Source organism: Macaca thibetana, chromosome 9 (genome assembly GCF_024542745.1).
Source record: "Macaca thibetana thibetana isolate TM-01 chromosome 9, ASM2454274v1, whole genome shotgun sequence".
Taxonomy (NCBI): Eukaryota; Metazoa; Chordata; class Mammalia; order Primates; family Cercopithecidae; genus Macaca; species Macaca thibetana.
In genome coordinates this window covers 31,246,213-31,269,498 of record NC_065586.1, presented here as the reverse complement: position 1 = coordinate 31,269,498, position 23,286 = coordinate 31,246,213, and the positions used below count along the sequence as shown (strand labels likewise).

General features: G+C 36.4%; 1 protein-coding gene across 8 annotated transcripts in view; it reads right to left on the bottom strand.

Annotated features, from left to right (window-relative positions):
• Positions 1 to 3,473: 3,473 nt before the first annotated feature.
• Positions 3,474 to 23,286, bottom strand: part of ZEB1 (zinc finger E-box binding homeobox 1) — a 185,041-nt gene continuing 165,228 nt past the window's right edge. For all 8 annotated transcript variants that reach the window (XM_050805608.1, XM_050805609.1, XM_050805611.1 and 5 more), the window contains 5 exons: positions 21,808 to 22,010; positions 17,958 to 18,063; positions 10,761 to 12,571; positions 8,601 to 8,781; positions 3,474 to 6,008 (listed from right to left, as the gene is read on the bottom strand). In XM_050805608.1, the coding sequence (XP_050661565.1) occupies positions 5,416 to 6,008; positions 8,601 to 8,781; positions 10,761 to 12,571; positions 17,958 to 18,063; positions 21,808 to 22,010 (2,894 nt within the window). In that variant the 3' untranslated portion in view covers positions 3,474 to 5,415. The remainder of the gene's footprint in view (positions 6,009 to 8,600; positions 8,782 to 10,760; positions 12,572 to 17,957; positions 18,064 to 21,807; positions 22,011 to 23,286) is intronic.

Below are 23,286 nucleotides of genomic sequence, written 5' to 3'. Positions count from 1 at the left end.
AATTTTGTCAGATGCTCCTTCCACACCTATTGAGATGATTGTTTTTTCTTTTTATGCAGTAAATACAGTGAATTACACTACAAATGGCCCCTGCCTTATGATGACTTGACTTTATAATCTTTCAACTTTATGATGGTGCAAAAGCAATACACATTCAATAGCAACCATATTTTGATCAAAATATTTTTTGATCAACCATAATTCTGATGTATTTTTGGGCTAGCAATATGCAGTACAATACTCTTGTGATGTTGCAAAGCAGCAGTGAGCCACAGCTCCCAGTCAGCCACGTGATCACGAGGGTAAACAACTGATACTCCACAGTGTACTGTGTTGCCAGCATTCAACACTTCCTTATAAAATAGGATTTATGTGTAATGTTTTTGCCCAACTGTGGGCTAATTAAGTGTTTTCAGCATGTTTAAGTTAGGTTAGGCTAGGCTATGACGTTCAGTAGGTATACTAAATGCATCTTTGACATGGTATTTTAAACTTGTGATGGGTTTATTGGGCTGTAACCCCTGGGAAGAAGCATCTGTAACTGATTTTTGAATGCTTAAAAAGCTTGCACTCCTAGGATAAATCTCACTGGGTCGTGATGTATTTTCCTTTTGATACATGGTTCAAATTGATTTCCTACATGTTGTTAATAATTTTTGTATCCGTGTTTATGAGCAACATCAATGTGTAGATTTGTTTCTTGTAACATCATTGTCTGGTTTTGGTATCAGGTTAACGCTGGCTTTACAGGCTGAAGAGGGAAGTGTTTTCTCCTCTTCAATTTTATAGATGAGTTTGTGTAGAATGGGTACAGTTATCTTCCTTAAATGTTTGGGAGAATTCACCAGTGAAATTGTTTGGGCTGGGAATTTTCTTTTTGGGAAGATTTTTAACTAGAAATGTAATTTCCATTGAAAATAGAAATTTAGGTTATCTATTTCTTCTTGAGTGCGTGTTGGTAGTTTGAGTCAAGAAATATGTCATTTTCATCCAAGTTGACAAATTTACTGGCATAAAGTTCATAATATTTCCTTATAGGCTCTGTAATGATGTGCCTCTCTCAGTCCTGATGTTAGTAATTTGTATCTCTTTTCTCCTTTCCTTGATCTATCTTGGTAGAGGTTTATCAATTTTAGTAATCTTTTAAAAAATAGATTCTGATTTCATTGATTTACTCTATTTTGTTTTCTGTGCCATTGTTATTATTTCCTCTTTCCTGCTTGGTTTGGGTTTAATTTTGTTTTAATTTCTTAAGATGGAAGCTTAGATAAGATTCAATCCTTTATTTTTTCTAATATAAGCATTTAATACTATACATTTTCTTATATTCACTGCTTTTGCTGCAAGCTACAAGTTTTGATATGTTGTATTCACCTTTAGCTCGTATTTTATAATTTAGTTTTAACCACATCTGGGCTAATGTATTGTCAACTTTCCAGTAATTTGGGGGATTTTTGAGATACATTTGATTTACTGATTTCTAGTTTCTTTTGTAGTCAAATAAAATATTTGCAATTCTTTTACATCTGAGAGTTGACTTATGGCCCATAGTATGGTCCCTCTTCATGAACGTACCATGTGTTAGGAAAAAGGTGTGTATTCTGCTATTGTTGAATAGAATGTGAACTAGAGCAGAGGACAATGTTCACATATTGAATGTCCTAATATATTCTCCCACTGATAGGAAGAGATGAAATCTGTTCTAAGGTTACATTTTCATGTCAACATAATCACTGCACTTTAATAGTATCCTTTTCAAAGTTCTTTTTAAGTTTGCACAGATTTGAAAAATGTCATTCCCCATCCATTCTTTTCTACCAGGCTATGAAATGTATATTGGTCTTATATTTTCTAGTCATATGCTTCAAGGCGAAGCTTGAGATACTGTCAACTATTCTCATGTGGGATGTGATCCAGGCTAGATAAGAGCATGAATTTCAGGCTGAACATGGTGGCTCACGCCTGTAATCCCAGTACTTTGGGAGGCCTAGGTAGGAAGATTCCTCCAGCCCAGGAGTTCAAGACCAGGCTGGGAAACAGTGAGACTCCCTAACTCTCCAACAAACAAACAAACAAACAAACAAACAAACAAAGACAGGGTGTATGCCTGTTGTCCTAGCTATTCAGGAGGCTGAGGTGGGAGAATCACTTGAGCCCAGGAGGTTTGAGGCTGCAGTGAGCCATGTTCACACCACTGCACTTCAGTCCAGGCAATAGAGCAAGACCCTGTCTCAAAAAAAATAAAAAAAAGATGATGGATTTTGGAGTCAGATAAGCCTATGTTCATATCCTCATTCTGCTACTTAAGATGCATGTGTTCATGGGCACATGGTCTTTATTTGTATTTTTTATGAGGCTTTTGTGAACATTTTGATAGTAGTGAAATACCTGTGCATGGCATGAATAAATAATATATGGCCCTGCTAATATTTTTGTTGTGTGTCATATGAGGGAATACTGGGAAAGGTCCACATACATTTTCCTTCTGAAAACTTCTGGTAATGTGTAAATTCCTTTATTAGCCATTTATCCATACATATCAAGCACTGCCCTCACTGAGCTTTATATTACAGCGTGGATGCCTCCTAAGAGTTTATTCTTAGTTCCTAATCCTTTTCAGTGAATCTGTTTGTTGGTAGCTGCTCTCAGTGACAGGAGAAATCAGGCAACATGGTAACAAGCACCTAGGAATGTGGGGTCCTAGAAAAGGAAGTGAATTCTACAAAAGGAGATCCGACTAGGATTGGTCCTATCACTCCTATTGGAGGTAGTCATGTCCACAAGCCAGCAAATACCTGTGCCATATACCATGAGGTTAAGCACCAGGAAGACACTTAGAAATACACTTTCAAAAAATCAAAATAGTAAGGCAATAGAAAAAGAAGGCATAATTTATTATGTCTATTATGACTAATGTTTAATAAGACTTATAAGAAAATTATTAGGATCATTTAACATATATATTCTGGAATTAGAAGCAAAAAAAGTGAGAACATAGCTGAGCCCCCAAAACATGCAAATTATATTTTTATTCAACAAATATCTGTTGTCCCAACTTGTGCCAGGAACCCTGTTAGGCAGTGAGGAATGAGAGTGACTGTGACAAACGTGGTTCCTGTTCCTAGTGGGGAAGGAATAGAAATAATAGTATCAGAGGTATGATGACAGAAGTGCAGGAGCCGAGAGAGTCCTAAAGGCATCTAAACCCGGGCTTCCCTGAAATGACCTGAAGCATGAGATGTGGAGGATTAAGGATTTCAGGAAGAAGGAGCAACCTGTGAAGAGGTTTTGTCAACTCTGACCTCTCCAGAAACATTTAGCCACAAGAAAAATCCATAATTTAGTGGAGACTGTCTAAAACATTTAGTGTTACCCAAATTCAGCTCAAGATGAATCAAATGCAGGATGACAACGTACCCCATTTCACAATTTTCCAAAGAAAATACTGATAATGATGAAAAGAATGACAGCAGTTCAGGCTTGTTGATGCATTTTATTGTGAGATGGGGGGGAGTCTGGTAAAAAACTAGAAAATGACCATGATGTAACAAGGAACTTAAAAATGAAGAGTCAGATCTGTAACTTACATACATGAATACAGGAACAAATTGGCACAAAATGTTAAACATTGTTCCCAACACTGTTTATAGAAGGTAATCCTAATTTGGCTTACTAAGGAAATGAGAGTTTTATGGTTAGGCTAATTTCTTAATAAAACTGCAGAGCATCATGCTATTAGTCACACAGTGAATTTCAAAATTTAAGTTTTATATTAAAAACTGGGTAAAGGTAAAATGACTTGATTGTAGTTGTAAAACTAATACATTCCCATTTAAGTTCTGTTCTACAGTCCAAGGCAAGTATAAATGTTAACATAACACTGTTAAATCAAATCTCAATGCAGGAGAACCAATTGCATCTCTACTTTAAATCTTATCAACTTTCCAAATTTTCATACTAAAATATATTATTGTATTAATACAAACTACAGTATTATACACTACACTGTGTAATAAATAAAGAAATATAAAAATAAGACACATAAATATAAAAGTTTTCTAAAACTAAAAGTACATATGTCAGTAAGAAGGGTATTAATACTGCCAGGTTTGAAGACATACAGTACAAAAATGTTGCACAGATCTATAAACTAAAAGAAATAAAATAATACTGATAGGTAAAAATCAGCTAATGTTGTTAATAAATTGGGTCCATAATAACTAACATTTGGAAACAGTTATGAGTCAAATAACAATGGCATGTCCATGTCTGAAATGCAAGTACATGGATAAAGCAGATTAGAAAATTTCCCTTTCGTTTCTGTAGAGAAATTCTGAAAGTCAATTAACATAAAATCAATACTGAGGAACTGAAGGGATGAAATATCCCAGTGTTTCAGTTTCTCTGACAGAGTCAGTGGTTTTAAGTTTTATTTGGGAATTTTGATACAACAAACAAATCAACAAATGCTAGTTATTGTAGGCCACACATTGGATGAAGGCGGGTTAGAGCCTTGAAAATACTGAGAAATGGCACTTACAGCACACAGGTCTTGCTTAAGGCCAAAGGAGATACAAAGCTTCATGTCATATCCTTCATATGTTACCACATATTCAAACACAATCACAAACACTGATTCTGACGATTTTGCTGTCCTTACCAGATTAACACTGTTAGTCCCTGCAATCAGAACTCAATGGCAATCTTTCGAACTCCATTTTAAACCACATGAGTAAGAAACTTCAGTTCTTCTATCAGCTGCTTTCTTAAGGCTAACAATACACTTTAAATGATAATACGCTCTACTAAGACATCTAAATATTAGAAATTACTACCTTCTAGATTGAATTTATAAAAGGTAGTTAGCACGGGTTGGAACTACATTATACTTCTCTGTGAAGGGAATTTTGTAGTGCAGAAGTTCTCACATTTTAAAAAACATAATAAAATACTGAAGCGGATTTAGCATATGTTTACCAATAAAAAATTATAAAATTTCTCCCAATTGTACAGCTTAAGAATAAACCAACATAAGAGTGATAATTAATACTGATAAGATAAAACAATGCCAGATGCATATCTAATTAATCAGCTTCCTTTAACCTCTTACATCGTTGCTCTCTGAGTCATTAAGGTTTTCTCATCTGCTGCATGTTACAAACTTGTTCCTAACTTTGAAAACTGCATGAAAAATTACTAGGTCTGAGGTTCAGGCACACCCGGATTTATTTTGTGTGTGTGTGTGTGTGTGTGTGTGTGTGTGTTTTTTTGTATTTTGTATTTTTTTAGTTTTTACTTTACACAGTAGTGAACAGGAATCACAGCATACAGGTTACTGTGTTTCCATGAAAAGCAAGGATAATATTGAACAAAATTCATTATCAATTAGAATTTATTTTCCTTCTAGAAAAACGATCAGGCTTCATTTGTCTTTTCTTCAGACACTTGCTCACTACTCTCGCTTACTTTTTGTCCTAAGCTGCTTGCTTGACTTTCAGCCCTGTCATCCTTCATCAGACCTTCAGGTTTTGCTGCTTCTCCCTCATTCTCTGCATCTTCTACCTCTTCTTCTTCCGCTTCTTCCTCCTCCTCCTCCTCTTCCTCATCCCCTTGTGGTTTTTCACATTCTTTTTCTTCCTGCAATTCTTCCATCTCTTTATCCTCCTCCTCTTCCTCTTTTTCACTGTCTTCATCGTCTTCCCTTGTCAAACTCTCTCTCTCGTCCGAGTCGCCCTGTGAGGGAGATGCCCTGGCACCCACATGCTCATTCGAGAGGATTTCAGGCCCTGCCTCTTCCTGCTCTGTGCTGTCACGTTCTTCTGCTTCTCTCTTACAGTAGGAGTAGCGATGATTCATGTGTTGAGAATAAGACCCAGAGTGTGAGAAGCGCTTTCCACATTTGTCACATTGATAGGGCTTTTCTCCAGAATGTAATCGCATGTGTTCAATCAAATGATGTTTGTGTTTAAATGCCTTTTTACAGATTCCACACTCATGAGGTCTTTTACCTGCAAAATAAGAATTCTGTTAAATAAAATGGTGGTATTCAGCAAATAAAATCCTTACATGGTTTTTGGGGTACTTCAGGTTGTAGAAAGGGGAGGGTTGTTAGTTTCATTTTTAAAATATTTCCAGGTCCCAAACTCTTTGCAATGTAATACTGCAATTTGTTCTTTGCATTAAAAAAGTAGTGCTCTACACTCTGCTGTGCAGTTGATTAGCTCAATGGGAGCTACATGAGATTGAAATGCCAAAAATACAAGCATCATGACGGCGAGGTGGAAAATGGGCCAAGTGCAGCTGGGAGTAGATGTCTGGTAGTGAGTGAGCACGGTGAGGGCAGGCAGGGACAGACGTGCTGCTCACCTTGTGTTCTTCATTATCACTACCAGTAAGGTCCCTAAAAAGTCATTTTTTCCCTAGTCACAAGCTCTGCCCCCAATGAAATTTTAATGTTTACGATATACTTTTTATATATGATAAAACTCATAAATATACATTGTATATGCTGAGCTTCTTTAGAAAACCACAGCCATTGTAGTATCTCAGATTTTTTTGCCCCCTAAGAAACAAGTTTTGGCCCGTGAGGGCAATACTGCCCCTCCTGAGAACGCATGGGCTAGAGGAGTATTGCTGCGCAGACACGAAAAGGACTGGCAACAACAGATCACAGTCAGGATCGAGAATGTCCAATGTCAGAGCTATCAAGCAGGTAACACTAACAAATGCAGAAATGATTTTTAATTTTAGAAACAGTGTAGTTTTTCATATATATTTTTCACTTTGATAATTGCTAATATTTAACTTTGCCTGAAGAGGAAGGGGATTTTCTAACTTTTCTTAGATCTCTGAGAACCAGAGGACTGAGTTACAAGGGGCTGGTTTTGAGAGGTGTGACTTTCTGTTATGTAACACTAGTTTTTAGCTCCAAGAACCTCTCAAGTGTCACTGTATGGATCCACAGATTGAAGAAGGAAAAAACAATTTTATCTTTTCTCACAAGAGTAAAAAATACACTGAAACAGTTTAAGAATATGAAAGATAAATATGGATACTGTAGTCATAATGGCTGGTAGTGGGGGCAGGGAAGAGCGGGTAGGGGATTAAAGAGCTCAGGATGAATCCAGCCCCTTCTACAGCAACCCATGTTAGAGAGACACAGGACTGTGCTGGAGCCAGTTTGTACTGGCTGGAGAGTCTACTGCTAAATTTTCAGGAATTCTGCAAGCTGATTGATATCACATTCAAGTTTGAAATCCACCATGATCGGAGTATTTATGCCGCAAAAAGCTGCAAACACCACAAATCAGGGCTTCCTCACCCTTCAGAGAACCAGGTGTTAAAATTTATCAGTACTTCACTGATGGAAGGAATGAAATAGGCTGGGAGTTGGCAACTATTTTCCGTAAAGGGTAGTGAGTATTAAAAGGCTTTGCAGGCCAAATGGTCTGTGTAGCAGCTTCTCAATCCTGCCATTGTAGAACAGCATGAAAGGTGACATAGACAAAATGTAAATGAATGGGCGATGCTGTCTTCCAACTCATTTTATTTAGGGACGCTGATATTTGACTTTCACATAATTTTCGTCAGTCATAAATACTCTTTTCATCTTTTTCAATCATTTAAAAATGTAAAAACAAAAACAAAAACGACCATTCTTACCTCACAGGCCTTAGAAAAACATGGGTATGCTCGCCTTTGGCCTGTGTGCTATAGTTGCCATCCCTGAGTCAATCTAAGGAGGCATATTTTGTGGCAGAATTACAGGATCTCAGAATTACAGGATCTTAGAATCTTCTAGTCCAACCTCTTAGGCAGAACTTCTTACTTAAAACAAAAGATCTTGACTTGCCAGGACAGCTTGCTGCACACTTATGAAGAAGCAGCTTTTTCTTTTATGAAGCCAGATCCTGTCTTCCTATGACTTTAGTCCACTGGTCTCATATTTTTTATTAATGGATACTATGTACTGTTTTTATTAATATAGCATAAGTTTGCATTAAATGAATGTGGAGGTAATAAATGCTGTGTCAGCTTAAAGGAATTAAGTCATGGAAAAAAAAAACAACAACAAAAAACAGATGAAGCAAAAAACCAAAAGGCCCAGACCTTAAGTACTAGGTAGAAGTGGGCAAACAGGTGAAAATGGCCAGATCAGAGAAGTAAAAAATAAGAAAATTAACTCTGGGTTGAGCATGGTGGCTCATGCCTGTAATCCCAGCACTTTGGGAGGCCGAGGTGGGTAGATGGCTTGAGCTCATTAGTTCAAGACTAGCCTGGGCAACATGGCAAAACCTGTCTATATAAAAATTGGCCGGGTGCAGTCGTATGTGCCTATAGTCCCAGCTACTGAGGAGGCTGAGATGAAAGGATGGCTTGAGCCCAGGAGACGGAGGTTGCAGTGAGCCGAGATGAAGACTGCGTGCCACTGCACTCCAGCCTGGGTGACTAGAGCCAGACCTTGTCTCAAAATAAAATAAAAAAATAAAAAAAAAAAAAAGAAGAAGAAAGAAAATTCTAAAACTTTAGTTTTTAATTTTGCATCTTCCAGTATATCATATCATGGACACTTTTGAATATGTTTGTGTTCACTGACATACCTGTGTGTTCATATTTATGTCTCAATAATGAACTACTCTTTTGGAATATCTTATCACACAAGTCACAAGCATACATTCCATTTTCTGTCTTCCGCATTTTCTTTTTGGGTGGTGTAGAATCAGAGTCATTCTGATCCTCTACATTTGATACTCCTTCTGAGCTAGTATCTTGTCTTTCATCCTAGAGGAAGAAAGGTGTGAGAAAATTTAATTTAACATTAAAAGATAAACAAGAGATATACATAAAAGTATGAGATAAAGAACTACTTTAACTTATACTTTTATACTTTCAAGGACTTGACCAAAGCAAGTACACTGATCCTCACTGCACATGCGCCCCAAGGGTGGGACCAGATCACAGGTGGAGGTGACAAGGACAAGAGTGAGGTTGGGGATAACACGGTCAAAACTATAGCAAAGACATATACTCAACTGGTACTGGAAAGAAAGCAAGGACACCCAAAAGAAAACATGTAAAATATATAGTAACAGAGTTTATCTGGTTTCATGTAAATCATTACTTTACGAGAAATTTGCAGGTTTTAACTTATTAGTTTGCTAATTAATCACTCATTACTAACCGCATCAGTTGCCTTCATTTTTTCATTCTGGGTTTCACTAAGCAAAAGTTAACATTCTATTTTTAAAACCTGGTCTTTCAATTGTATCCTCCAGAACTTCAGGGTTCTTTAACCTCCACGGTCTCTTTGAAAAGAGAGGTGTGCTCTACCACTTGTCTAAGGAGCAAGATGGAAAAACAATGCAGGAGGGTCTTTTTAACAGAAATAATTGCTAGTCAAAATGAACCTTTAGAATTCCAGGGCGATAAAAAGAAACTCCAGGCAGTCTCATGGAGATAATTTTGGGCAGCACGTTTTTATGTAAGCCGAATAACCCTGCAGGGAGCCTGTTGTGGAACTGGGTCCCCTAAGATCTTTCTACCTTATCTAGAGTGTTCCATGCCATTGCCTCAAACCCACAAATTTTCTAAAAGTTGAAGGTTTTTCACAATATTTCCTATGGCTTTATGAGGCAAGAGAAGTGCAGCCATTTGTTCCTGTCACTTGTGAGTGGCCCCGGTGCTGAAGTAACTTGACTATCACTGCTATTTGATCTAGTCACGTGACATGTGATTCTATATGAAATGCTAAGGATGGCTCTTTTTCTATTCAAAGGCATTCAAAGTGTTCTGTACACTAAAAATTTAGAGGAATTCAATGATCATGTAAGAAATTTTTTTCAAGAGTTATCACAAATACAGGAAACCAATCAGTAGCAATATTTAAGGGAAAAGCAGCAAATACACGTTTGAGCAGGATATTGAAATTATTATACTTACAGAAAATATTTGCATAAAATATCAAATTTGTCTCTAGTATTCATTTGATTCCATCAGAAATTGATGGAAAAAATGGGAAAACATCAACATCAGTGACATGGAAAAAGTCTGGACAATGAGGCATACAATAGCTCTATCCAAAACTATTGTGGGTTTTGGGGTAAGACCAGTTCAAGGGTTCTTCCTGGACAGAATAAACACTGTTCTCGTAAACACTAGTGATAGTTAAGGAGGAAAATGCATACATATTTTTAGGTTCACAGCCACACTTCCTCATATACATTATGACTGAACACTGTTTATGCACAGTTCATAAAATGATCAGTAAATTCACAAGATGCGTTCTTTGTATACTTCATTCCTGTTTAATTAAAACCTTTTATAAACAGATGTATTAGTATATAAAAGTGATAGATAAGTTTGCCTGGTATGAACCTGTGAATGGGAACATATTTTCATTTATTAATGACCATAATCAAGGCAGAAACTATTACTAATTCAGGAATTTAGCTATACAAACAGAAACCCAATTAGTGAGTATTTCAATTTTGTTTTTTTATTTCTAACTTCAAACACGTTTTTAGCTGAGACTTATAAATCATCTTTCACAATAGCATAGCATTCCAAACTTCAAGCTGGTAACAATACCCTGGATTAGCAAACAACCAACTGAAGACATCACACCAGAAAAGTTAAAGCAGACATTGATCCTTTTAAAAATGACCTGGTTGGCTCTACAGGACTGATATTTATTAGACAAACTTAATTGAAATTAATCAAATAGCATTTTACTAGCCAGGTTCAGGATTGGGGGTTTTTACCTGATTTCCATTTGGCTGGATCACTTTCAAGGGTGGTTCTTGGACTGCAGGGCTGACTGTAGTTGAGTATGTGTATGCCACCTGGGGAATCAGAATCGTTTGCTTATTGGCAGCTAGTGCTCGTAAGCATGGAACACTGTTCTGGTCAGCAATGGCCACGATTGTGGGTAACTGGGCAGTGACTGTAGGTATAGCGATATTTATGGGGTTGGCACTTGGTGGGATTACATTTACAACTGGTTCTGAGTCTGTAACACAACTGTCCTTTTGTGGCTCCTTTTTTGCGCAAGACAAGTTCAAGGGTTCTTCCTGGACAGAATAAACACTGTTCTGGTAAACACTAGTGATAGTTGACCTTTCTAATAATTCTCCCTGTTGCTTTGGTAGTGAAAGATCAAGAGGTTCTACTTGTGGCTCTTCTTGTGCACCCTCAGCTGTGTACAAGTAACCCTGTGTATTTCTGGATGAGGAAAGGTTTAGAGGTGATGGGGATGGTGTACTACTTCTGGAACCATTGGTGGTTGATCCCACTGGTAAAACTGGGGAGTTAGTCATCTTCAAAGGACTTTGTAGGTTTACTGTGCTGTCCTGGGGTTCATTTGCATTTGCAGATTGAGGCTGATCATTGTTCTTGGAAGGGATATTTACTTTGCCTGGTTCAGGAGAAGATGGTTCAGAAGACTGCACTGAAATCTGTCCAGCTTGCATCTTTTCAAACCACTTTTTTACTACATCCAGTGGTAGGTTTACTGAATCAGCAATTTTTGAGAGCTCTTCTGCACTTGGTTGTGCATTCAAAGCATAATATGCTTTTAGGAGAGACAAGAGGTTCTTTAAAGGTGGCTGACTGGGAGATAAATTGCCATCTCCAGTAGCTGATGAAACAGAGGACTCAGGTTTCTCAGCTTCTGCTGCAGGGAGTGGAGGAGGCTGAGTAGGCTGCTTTAGGTCATAGTGCTTTAATTCTGGAAGTGCATTAATATCTCCTGGACAATCATCACACAGAAGACAAGTGCTATCATTCACCCCCCCTTCAAAGCTTTTGTCCTTCTCAGACTTAACAGTAAGATCTTCTGGTAACTTTTCACTTTTACAACTGTTTGTAGCAACTGGATTTTCTTTTTTTAAATTTTGAGGAACAACTTGAAGTTGGCTAGGCTGCTCAAGACTATAGTTGATGATAATTTTGGTTGTTCCATCTTGATCAACCAAAGGAAGACTGATGGCTGAAATAACAGAATGGCCACCTTGTTGTATGGGTGAAGCATTGATTGTTTCTTGTTCTTTGGATGCAAGACTGGCTTGATTATTCTCCAACACTTGTCGTATTACATTACCATCTACTGCCACTTTAAGTACATTCTGAATATCACTTAAATTGATACTTATGGGAGACACCAAACCAACTGTTGGCAGAACAACAGCTTGCACCACGCCCTGAGGAGAACTGGTTGCCTGTAATGGGCCACCACCAGTGAAAACCCCATTTTGTAAAGGGGTTGAACAGTTGATTCCTGAAGCAACCACTATGGGTTTGAATTCATAATCCACAGGTTCAGTTTTAATTTGGTTAACAGAAAGCTGTTCCTGAAGGGGTTTATTCTCTATCTTTTGCCGTATCTGTGGTCGTGTGGGACTGCCTGGTGATGCCGAAAGAGACGGTGAAGAACACTGAGATGTCTTGAGTCCTGTTCTTGGTCGCCCATTCACAGGTATCAAGCTGATACATTTCTTACTGCTTATGTGTGAGCTATAGGAGCCAGAATGGGAAAAGCGTTTCTTGCAGTTTGGGCATTCATATGGCTTCTCTCCTAAACAAACAAAAAAATTATATTCACTGAATTATTACATATAAATTTTTATGTATCCTCATTTCCCTAAAACAAGTGATATCGATTTTAAAAAGAAGACTGCCATGCATGCTTGTGAGAGAATTTTATTTAGAATCATCCTTTTAGCTTCAAAACCTATATAAATGTGATGAACGCTAGTAACTTAGTCTCAGGTACATGTCCTGCTAACCAATCATGGAATCTTCGCAGCATATGTGTATAATATTTCTGCCAACCTTTGTAACTTCAAATAATTCTCAAGTACCAAAGGTAATTACATTCTACTCTTTCAAGTATGTTTTTTCTTATTCCATTTCACCAACCTATATCATTTTCTATATTTTACTTTATTCAACAATCTGTAGGAGAAACATTAAAGAAAAATAAGTAAAATGTTCCTTATGACTTAACAAGTATGAATATCTATCTTTGATTAATAAAAATTCCTGTACCCATAGGGCTTTCTTGAAAATAGTTTTTCCCTAATGGGAGGAAAACTTTAAATATAAGATATTCTATAAGCATTGGCTTATTAAACTGGAATGTATATACCCCCAGGATAAACACTGTAGTGGGTATCAAAGCATCTTGGAGTTTCAATTTTAGTGACAGTGGGTATGATAAAACATTATTTTCATACTAAAACAGAGAAAAACACATTTGTGTGACTTGCTAGGAAAAGCCATGCACTGTCAAAGTAGCCTTGGCTTGCAGAGGCTTCCCTCAAGCTGCTTCGCTAGACTCTGTGGGGTACAAGGCATTTATTCTCCTTGGCTGTTAGGGACACTTTGGTAGAAAATTTTGAAAGCACTGAGCTAAATGGAATATTTTCCTACAAACCTAATGTTTCCTTTGAGTTTTAAGTTATAGTTATAGTTCGCTAATTTATAATTTAAAGGTTACAGACTATAAGCTCCAGTAAGGCAGAAGCCTCTGAGGCTTGTTTGCCATTTATCCCTTGCACCCATCAAAGCACAGGTTGCAAAGATGCTCATTAAACCTTTTTTGGATGAATGAATGCCTAATTGTTGAATGATGAGATGTGATGAGATGTGATGTCTACTAAGTATGAAAATAAAACTCTCCACCTCCTGTTCTTTTTAAGAATTAAAATGAAAGCAGTGAGGAAGTCAACTTAAGCCCTACTAACAATAGCTTCAATAGTAACTTCAATGCTAAAATGTGTTTAAAATGTGAGTTATATTTTCTAATAAATATGATTATTTGAAGAATCAAAAATAAGAATTGGAAGAGATTTAAGAAGCCCTGTAGTACAGCCTCCTTTTCAATGAAGAGTTCATTTCATATCATTCTTGACACTAGCTCATCTCTGCTTGAGCTTCTTTAATAAAAGGGGAGTTAGGTCCTGCTGGACAGCCCTGCACAAGAGGGTCCTGTCTGGTTCTGCTGAGGTCCATGGATTTGGGTTCCAATCCTGGCTCTATCACATACTATTTTCTTAAGCTTTCCAAGCCTTAGTTTTTCAATGTGCAAATGCAGATACATTCTCATTGGACTGTCATAGGGGTCATATGAGATTATATAGCAAAACTCTTAGTATGCTCTCAACAAATGCTAGTCACTTTTTAAAAAGGCAATTCTACTAAGAGACAGGCTGAGTTTCAGCCAAAGTCGGCTTGCTATGATGCCTAGTTCCCTATCCTAGTTTGTCCTTCTGATGCCACACAGAACAAGTGTAACTTTTCTTCTCAAGTCAAACCTTCAAATGGATCAAGAGCTGCTTTATGTATTCTTAAACTTCTCTTATGTAGGTTAAATATAGCTAGGTCCTTCAAACATTCTGCACAGGATGTGGTTTTTAGAACCCTTACCTGCTTGTTAACCCACCTCTGGAGATTCTCCAATTTATCAATATTTTTCCAATGCGATGCCTGGAATAGGATTCAATTCTCAAAATACATCAGACAAAAGTTTCCAGTGGGGGTAAAACAAGGAATATACTCTAGTATATCTCTATTTTAACACTTTTAATTACTTGATAACATTTTTACATGAACTACATGCTTATTTTCCTTCTAGAGACACAGACTTCTAGATAATACAGACTATTTCATTTTTTAAAACAGGGAGACAGAGAAGAATGGTAGGTAAGGGAATGACTATGGGTCAGGATGACTACATCACAGCCCTAGCTTTGCCATGTACTACCTGAGTGACCCTGGACAAGTTAATTAAGTCCTCTGAGCCTCAATTTTCTCATCAGTAAAAAGAAGAAAATAATAAAATCTACTGCATAGGTTTATCCTGTGGACTATATGAATGAATGCATACAAATAACTAACATGTGGCTGTACATAGCTAAGGGTCCAATAAGTGCTAGTTATCATTATTATTGTTAAAAATTATCTTGATATTTTATCATTGCCAGAAAGAAGTTTACACAACAATTATTCTAAAGCCAAAGTCACTATATTTGTTATAAAACTCCTTGTTTCTAGCTTCATAGCTTTATAGTTTATAGCTTAGGCATATCACCTAATTTATCTATCGAGGTTAGGGTTTACAAATAGTTTAGCCTGAAGGTTACATCAGGAAGTTTTACTACTCAACGTTTGGTATGCTATGTATAATGACTTTTTTTTTTTTTTTTTTAATGGCTGAGGTGGGTGTTTGGCTGCATCTGATATAAAAATTTTCCAGGCAAAAATTACTAAGACCACGGAAAATTATTTTTGGGGGTGGATCACAGCCATGTGCAGGTGTTCTTTTGTGTCTAATCTGAGTGGAGGTCTGGTGGCCTTTTCCTCAAGAGAGCTCAATTCCTACGTGAAGAATCAACTAATTATCAACACACATGGTTCGGCATAGGGTCATGATCAAAATTTTTTGGGTACCAGTATTTAGCAACAATATAGGAAATTTTAGGGGGTATAATTTTGGATCCTGATTCTTAACATCTTTTAAAAGTCATGTGAAAAGAAAGTTATGGAGGTTTCCTAAAGGATATTCAGCTCATCCATTATTAGATACTCCAAGCAGAACTTTTCAAACTAATTGTGGTGAACGACCGATTGGTTTTGTTTGGTTCTTTTTTAAGTTTCCAATCTACTGTGGACCAATATTTTATAAAATATAGTAAAATGTCTCAAAGTCTTGGTATAATAAATGCTAAATGCTTACTCTCATTTTCTGTACTTATCTCTTCAAGAATGAGTAACACATGGTTTGCGACTGGTACCAATCCTGAGCTGACACTTTGGGTAGCCTTTGCTCAAAAATCTTCTCTTGGAATAAACCAGACCATCAGAGAGCTGTGTACTTGAACTGTATCTACGTGGTCACCCTGGAGCAATGCTTTTCCTAAATCGCACTTTGGTCATCTATGACTGGCTTCTATTGAATAATCTGATTTAAAAAAGAAATCCTATCAAATTCTCTGCTGTGTTATTTTAAGAATATTTCTGAGGATTACATAACTTCTGTTTTGTTCTTTTTCTCTTTATGTTGTTCCAAGGAATAACATTTTCTATGGACTTGGTATCAGGAAGGAGTAGTCCTTTTTCTAGCAACTGATCTTTTTTTTTACTTACAGACACCCTGGGTCTTGGTTACTGATTGTCGTTTTCTTACTTCCTAAACCTTAGAGCTTAATTTGTGGTCTACTTCCAGCATACGTATGGCATTTCTCAGCATTCATTTTTTCCCCCACCATTTACTTCATGTTAGTCTTTCTTAATTTTTCTTACATATTTTTAAATTAAAATTACTTGCTATGGTAAAGGTATACAAGCTTCACATTCGATGCTTCAAAAACAAGACAGAAATAAGTACATAATGAGTGGACAGTGCAGAGTACAGTGGGAGCTTTGTGCTCCATGATCTGGCCTAAATTTGCATTAGCTTTTGAGCAGTAGCAGCATACATTCAGCTCATATTAAGCTCTGGGCCATTCAAATTTACTACTTGATTGATACTGATTTTTAAATACCAATGCTTAACTTTCAACTTCTTACTTCTAGACCAGTATTTCAATCTGATTTATACTTCCCAACTTTGTATTATTTATAGATCTGATAAATTTTCCTCTACGACTGCACTATGACAAAATGAATATGACTCATTATATACATGAATCTTACTGTTAGCTTTATCTTCCTTCCTCTGCCCTGATTTCAACATTTAAAAATCCCTCTTGAAATTAGCTATATCTCTATTAACAACTTTAAATCATCTCTGGTAAGAAGGTAGGTTGTTAAAATATATTATTATTGATAAAAACTGTTCAATAGCATAGGAGCTAAGAAATAGGATATTGTGGCAGGCTGCAAAAGACAACCTCTACTTTTTAGAAACATTAATCAATGTGTGAAAATAAATGTTTTGGTAAGGATCTTGGTTTGAGCATTTTCAAGTGGTAACTTCAGCACATTTAACACTGAGGGTTAGCTTTAATGAGCAATACAGTAAAACTTTTAGAAATGCAGTTCCAAAATAAAACATAAATATCACCAACTACGCTTCACAAAGCTATCCAACTATACTTTTTTTGTAAGAAGATGTTTGTAAAATGTAAATGTCAATACATAATTTTCACAAAATAAGCAATGTGTGAGCACCCATAATTTCCCATTCATGGTTAATAATTTTTGCATTAAAATTATTTAAATCTAAAATAACATATCAAAATTTATTAGATGAACAGATTTCATAGCGCATCATGGGATGCTAGAGAGTTTTCCTTTTGTGCTTTTGTTCAAGTAGAGTCTCCAAAGAAATGTAAACATAGCTCTCTGTTTACTCTGAGTTCCTAAAATAGACACAACACTTTCATCACATAATAGTATTAACCTTGTAAGTAATATAGAGAATGACATGGAATAGACAGGTGAAGATGGTGGGTGAGCACATTTTTCTTTTAGATTCTCATTAATGCTGTAATCCTTTCACCCCCTCTCATTGCCTCCATATCATCTCTCCAATATTTTCTAATCTTGAGTTCCATTTCTACTTCTCTCAAATAAAGGACATCCTTCACTTCCCTATTTTCTTGTGCAAATCGTATCTCTATACTCTTTTCCATTCCCCTGTTAATTGTGCAAAGGAGGCAATGACATTTACATTCATCAGAAAGTTAATGTGTTTTCAGGTTGTACTTACTAAAACATGCTATATTATCTTCTCATTAGGAAATGTGGAATATGTCATACTATATTAATTTGATATACTTTAATCAAAGGTTAAGACTCTAATAAAACAGAAAATAAACATACAATTTCTCCCTATTAGTGTATGCCAAAAGAAATGCAAGGAGTTTCTGATCATGTACATAGATCACATGTTACGATATTTATTTATTACCACATATGCTGATATTCAGGGTGTAGAAAGAAAAAAAAATATTTACCACTGTGAATTCTTAAGTGCTCTTTTAGGTGGTGTTTGTATTTGAAAGCTTTTCCACACTCAGTGCACTTGAATTTACGATTACACCCAGACTGCGTCACATGTCTCTGTAAGAAAAGAATTGGTATTTTATTTGTAAAGCAAAAGATTTTTAGACTAAAGAACATCCAATCTGCTAAGAGTAACATTTTTGTGAGCCTGATGGTTGTTTTGTTCCTTAAAGACCTCAAATTGCAGCAGTCACAAAAATCTACCTCTTGAAATTACTAGCAGTTGTAGCAGTCACAAAAATGTAACTCTTGAAATTATTACCAAAAAGGATAGTGACAGTGGGGACAGAATTTGATACAGAAAAATATCAACTTTCTAAAGTATCAGAGTTCATCCTTTATTAAGCAATATTCAAAATCAGCAAAAATAAAGTAATATATACTTTGCTAGGAACTAGAGGTTAATTTGTTTGCATTCCAATTTATAGATATAGAAATCACATCCACAAATACTGAATAACCTGTTTAAAACTCACTCAATAGAACAAGGTCCTGAAGAGAAGACAGGCTTTTCCCTGTACTTTATCCTGTCTTTTCCATTTGATATTTCCAAAAATGTACTTTGATGATTAAAAAGATACTTCTAGTTTTTTTCAGCCAAATGGGGATTATTATAATAGCTTTCTGTCTGGTTTATCAAATTCCCATTTTCACATATTTCAAATGTATTCTTCACACCTAGATTAATCTTACAAAAGCACTGCTTGAATTGAATTCTATCAACTCCTGCTCATAAACCGCTGAAGGATCCCCACTAACCCCTCAATAAAGATTCTGAGTCTATAGATTCCAAGATTTTAGTCCCTGAGTTTCCAAGATGATTTTTCACCAGTTTTTTATGACAAGTCCATGTCTCAGTCATTTGCGAGCCATGGTTTCCTGCACACATATTGCTCCTCTTTATCTTTTGGCTTTGGCTTACGTAATTCCTTACTCCTTCACTGTGTTTTCCCATAATTTTGACTACTAAGATTCTACCCATCCTTTAACGGCTTAACTCAACTACTGCTTCATGCTCTCCCAACTGGAATCTCCCTTCCTTTGCCTTTTATACAGGAAGGAAAGAGAATTAGTACTTACTTTGAATCAGGTCCCACTTCATTAAAACCCATGACTTAAAATACCAAATATATGGTGACAACTCCCAAATTTTTATCTCTAAACCTCTCCCCTTAACTCCAGACTTTTACAACCTACTGCTTCTTTGATATTGCCAGTTGGAAGGTGATAGAGATATGAAACTTCATGATTAACACCAAACTCTTAATTTCCCTCCTACAAGCCAGCCCCTTCTCTAGTATTTCCCATCTCTGTGAATAGCACTCTCATTTATTTGGTTATAGCTTAGGCCTTAAACTTTGGAGTTATTCTTGATTACCCTCTTACTCATGTACCCTCACCCAATCCATCAGCAAGCATATGAACATATTCTGAAGCCAACAATCTTATTTATCTGTCTGCCACCAAACTCTCTGGCCTAGATTACAGCAAAAGCCTCTAAATGTTCTCCCTGCTTCCGTTCTTGTCTCTCTTATCTATCATCCAACAGTCAGTGTTCCCCTAAAAATAAAAATTAAAAATTCCAGGATCCTTGGCAGGCTTCCCCACTGCACTTGAGAATACAATCCAAAGTCTTTATCTTGGCCTACAAATCGGCCTATAATATGTAGCCCCCAGCGCCTCTCTGGCCTTACCTTTCTCCCTTTCACACTGGCCTCTGCTGTTCTCAGGGTGTGCCCGGCAGGTTCTGGCCTCAAGGCTTTCTTACGTTTCACTGTTTCCTCTGACTGGAATGCCCTTCTCCAATATTCCATGACTGGCTTCTTAACTGTATTCAGATGTCCCATTCTCAGAAAAGTCTCCCTTCTCTGTGAAACCTAGCAGCTTTCATCATTTTCTATCCTCTTATCCTGCTATATTTTTCTTCATAGCACATATTATTTTATTTCTGTTTTATATAATCTACTAATGTATGGTCCCTACTATCAGGGACTTTCTTTTTCACTACTGTGCCTTTAACACCCAGAAGAGGGCCTCACATATAAAAGAAATGCAAATGTTTGTTGAATAAATAAGTTAGTAAGGCTTGAAAATGCTTGTTAGTCACAGTATGATTCTCAAGGGCCAACAAAATACACATTCTACCTTTTAGTTTGCTACCTTGCAAACTAAATTGTTTCCAACACCTGTTATATTTCCTCACATTACTGGTCCCCATATTTATCACAGCTCCTTCCTGACCTTAGTCTGACCCACAGTTTATATGTAAATCCTACCACGTTTGCACCCACTGGAAAAATCATCATAGAATTGGTTTTCATGCTCATTAAATATTTTGGAGTTTGTTTTTATAATGGCATCTTCTGCTTTCACCACCAGTTCAATCTGTCCTCTCCTTTTACGATGGCCCTTGGAGTAGAGGGAATACGGTGGCAGCAGCTCAGGATGGGTCTGCTTCCTGAATGTCACGTGAGTAGGCTCTTTCCCAAGCCTTATCTACACCGTGGCCACATCAGAGTGCTAAGGTATAAAACATACTCTTCTGCTGGTCTGTGTCTGATAAGACTCATTAATAGGGGCACTTAGAAGGAGACGGTGTTTGCCTTCAGTCATCCTTTCTCTGTATTAATTTCATCCTTCTCTTGGAGCTTTTACCTGTTTCAAGTGCTCCTTCATGGGCTTATGGACCATTAACCTATAAAATCTTGGTTCTATTCTACCTGATTGCCACCCTCTTCTTCTTATCTTGTTATCATGAGTACTGTTGCCAAAGTACTAAGGAAATAGGTTGACTCTGCTCAGTCATTCTTTTTCTGTTACAATTTTTTGTTGTTGTTTGTTTGGCCTAGCCATCACCTTAGCAAATGGTCTAACTTGTTCTCTATGGGATATGTGACACATATTAGGTACATCCATAGGACAGAGTTCAGGTATGTAGATATACATCATTCTTTGATGTAAGAAACTGGAAATATGCCCTAACCCCAACATATACGCTCACAAACCCTGTGTGGTTGAAAATTTATTTAATTTTTAAAGTTACAATTAAGGCAATATTAATTTCATTGTTGATGGTTGATAGTTATGAGGACCTTGTAAAAGAAGAACAACTGATAAAAGCTTTCTTGACTTTAATCCTAAATATAGAACCAGCAATTTAAATGTAACTTACAGTTAAAAAACAGTCTTGGTTTATACTCTAAAAACTGTGGCACAGTGACATAGAAATAGAATAAACCATATAAAAATTGAGTTTTCAGAATAAAAAAATCTAAGCTTCAGATTTTTAGAGGAGGCAACTCCCTTTACTATGGCAGAAAAAACAAAACAAAACAAAACAAAAACCCACAGTAGTTTATACTGAGAATAAATAGTAACTGGTTCAAAGAAAATTAAACTTTTAAATTTGACTTTCTTGTTAATTTGGTTAGTAAAACGTGGTTTATATAGTCAGCATTTATTTTTCCTACACTGAACATTTTAATAGAATGCAATTTAAAATCTTCTAAACTTGAAGAATTATCTGTTATGGCATAAGCAAAATAATTAAGTCAAGATGGAAAGGGTCTTATCTGAAAAAAATGCTGAGTTACCTCTAAAATAACGTTCATATGTGGTTTTTAATCTCAGGAATGACCGGATAACTCAAATAAATAATCACTTTCACTTTTATAAGGCTGCAGATATAGCACTGTTTAGTACATTCTTTTAACGTTTAAATATATTAAAATCCTTGCCTTCCATTGAGGGCTGAGTTGTCAAAATCTGGAAAGTTAGTGAACTCTCAGTCATTGCACTTACTTGATCTCTTCCTGATTTATGTGATGTCATGTGACGTTCAAGTTGGGTTCTGTATGCAAAGGTGTAACTGCACAGGGAGCAACTAAAGTTATCTTCGTTCTTTTCATGACGATATTTAATGTGTTCTTTCAGAGAGGTAAAGCGTTTATAGCCTCTATCACAATATGGACAGGTGAGTAACTGTGAAAATGCATCTGGTGTTCCTGTAAAAGAAAGATCATATATTTTAAACTTAAAACATTCAGAATATATTACCAAAGTTTCCACTGACTCCCTATGCTATGTTCCAGATATTGTGCTACCCATTTCATATTTGATCCTCAAAACAATACAATGATACTCACCTCTATTTTATAAGAGAGAGAACACTGGTGCCCAGGAAGGCTAAATAACTTAAAAGAAAAGTCACAGAGCCAGAAAATGATGAAGTCAGGGTTCAGATACGGGCTGTCTGACCTTCAAGTCCCATATTTTTCCCTGAACCATAATTCTTCCCTTTTGTCATGTGATTAGCCAGAAAAGAAAACAAAAGTAAAATTAGAATGTAGGTTGCCTTTGTAAGTGTATACAGATTAAAGGGGAATTGTGCTCTACAACAGGGTCTACTGGTAACAATGGTATGTATCATTATTTATTTAAGGTTTATTCCTCTGATTTTGAAAATGAAACTACCAAGTCATTATCATCAAAGAGGAAACAGTACACAGACTGTTTCCAAGAGCCCCTTGCAGGTAGGTGTGGCCACAGGACTGAGTTCAGACCAAAAAGGAAGTGTGTAAGGTGGGGAAGGAAAGACTGATGGGGGCCAAATCTAGGCCTGCTACATAAACACATCCCATGCATGACCCTGCTTATAATTTCCCCTATTGAAATACATTGGCAAATCTGCTATATAACTGTGTATGTATGAATATATATAGCTTTTAGAAAACAAAAGCATTCTGAATAGAGTTTACTGAATGAACTTTATGTTTACACTTGGAGCTGTCTAAGCCTGACAATCCTAAAATGTAGTGTTTTGCCAATTAATACTATTAAACTAAGAGTAGTTTTCCATATTTGATATTTCTTCAATGAAATAAGTTACTAAGTGATATCTTTTTGTAAATATCATCTCTATTTTCATTTTGAATTCACTATAGAAAAACAAACCACCAAAGATAATTTCATAAAATCTCCAAGTGCTTTCTAAACATATACTCCTTTATTAAGTCCATATAAATCAAATGTCTTGCTCAAGGACCAGCTAGCAAATAATAGACTGAGCACCTGAATGTTAAACAGTTGGTCAAACATGTTGAGAGAGAGGCTTCAAGATGGCTCAATAGAGGCATCTAGTACTCACCTTCTCTACAAGGAAAAACCAAAATAATGAGTAGATAATCACACTTCACATAGATCATCTAAGAGAGAACACTGGAATTCAACAGAAAAGTGATAGGAAACACCTCAAGTAAGGAAGAAGGAAGCGAAGCAACC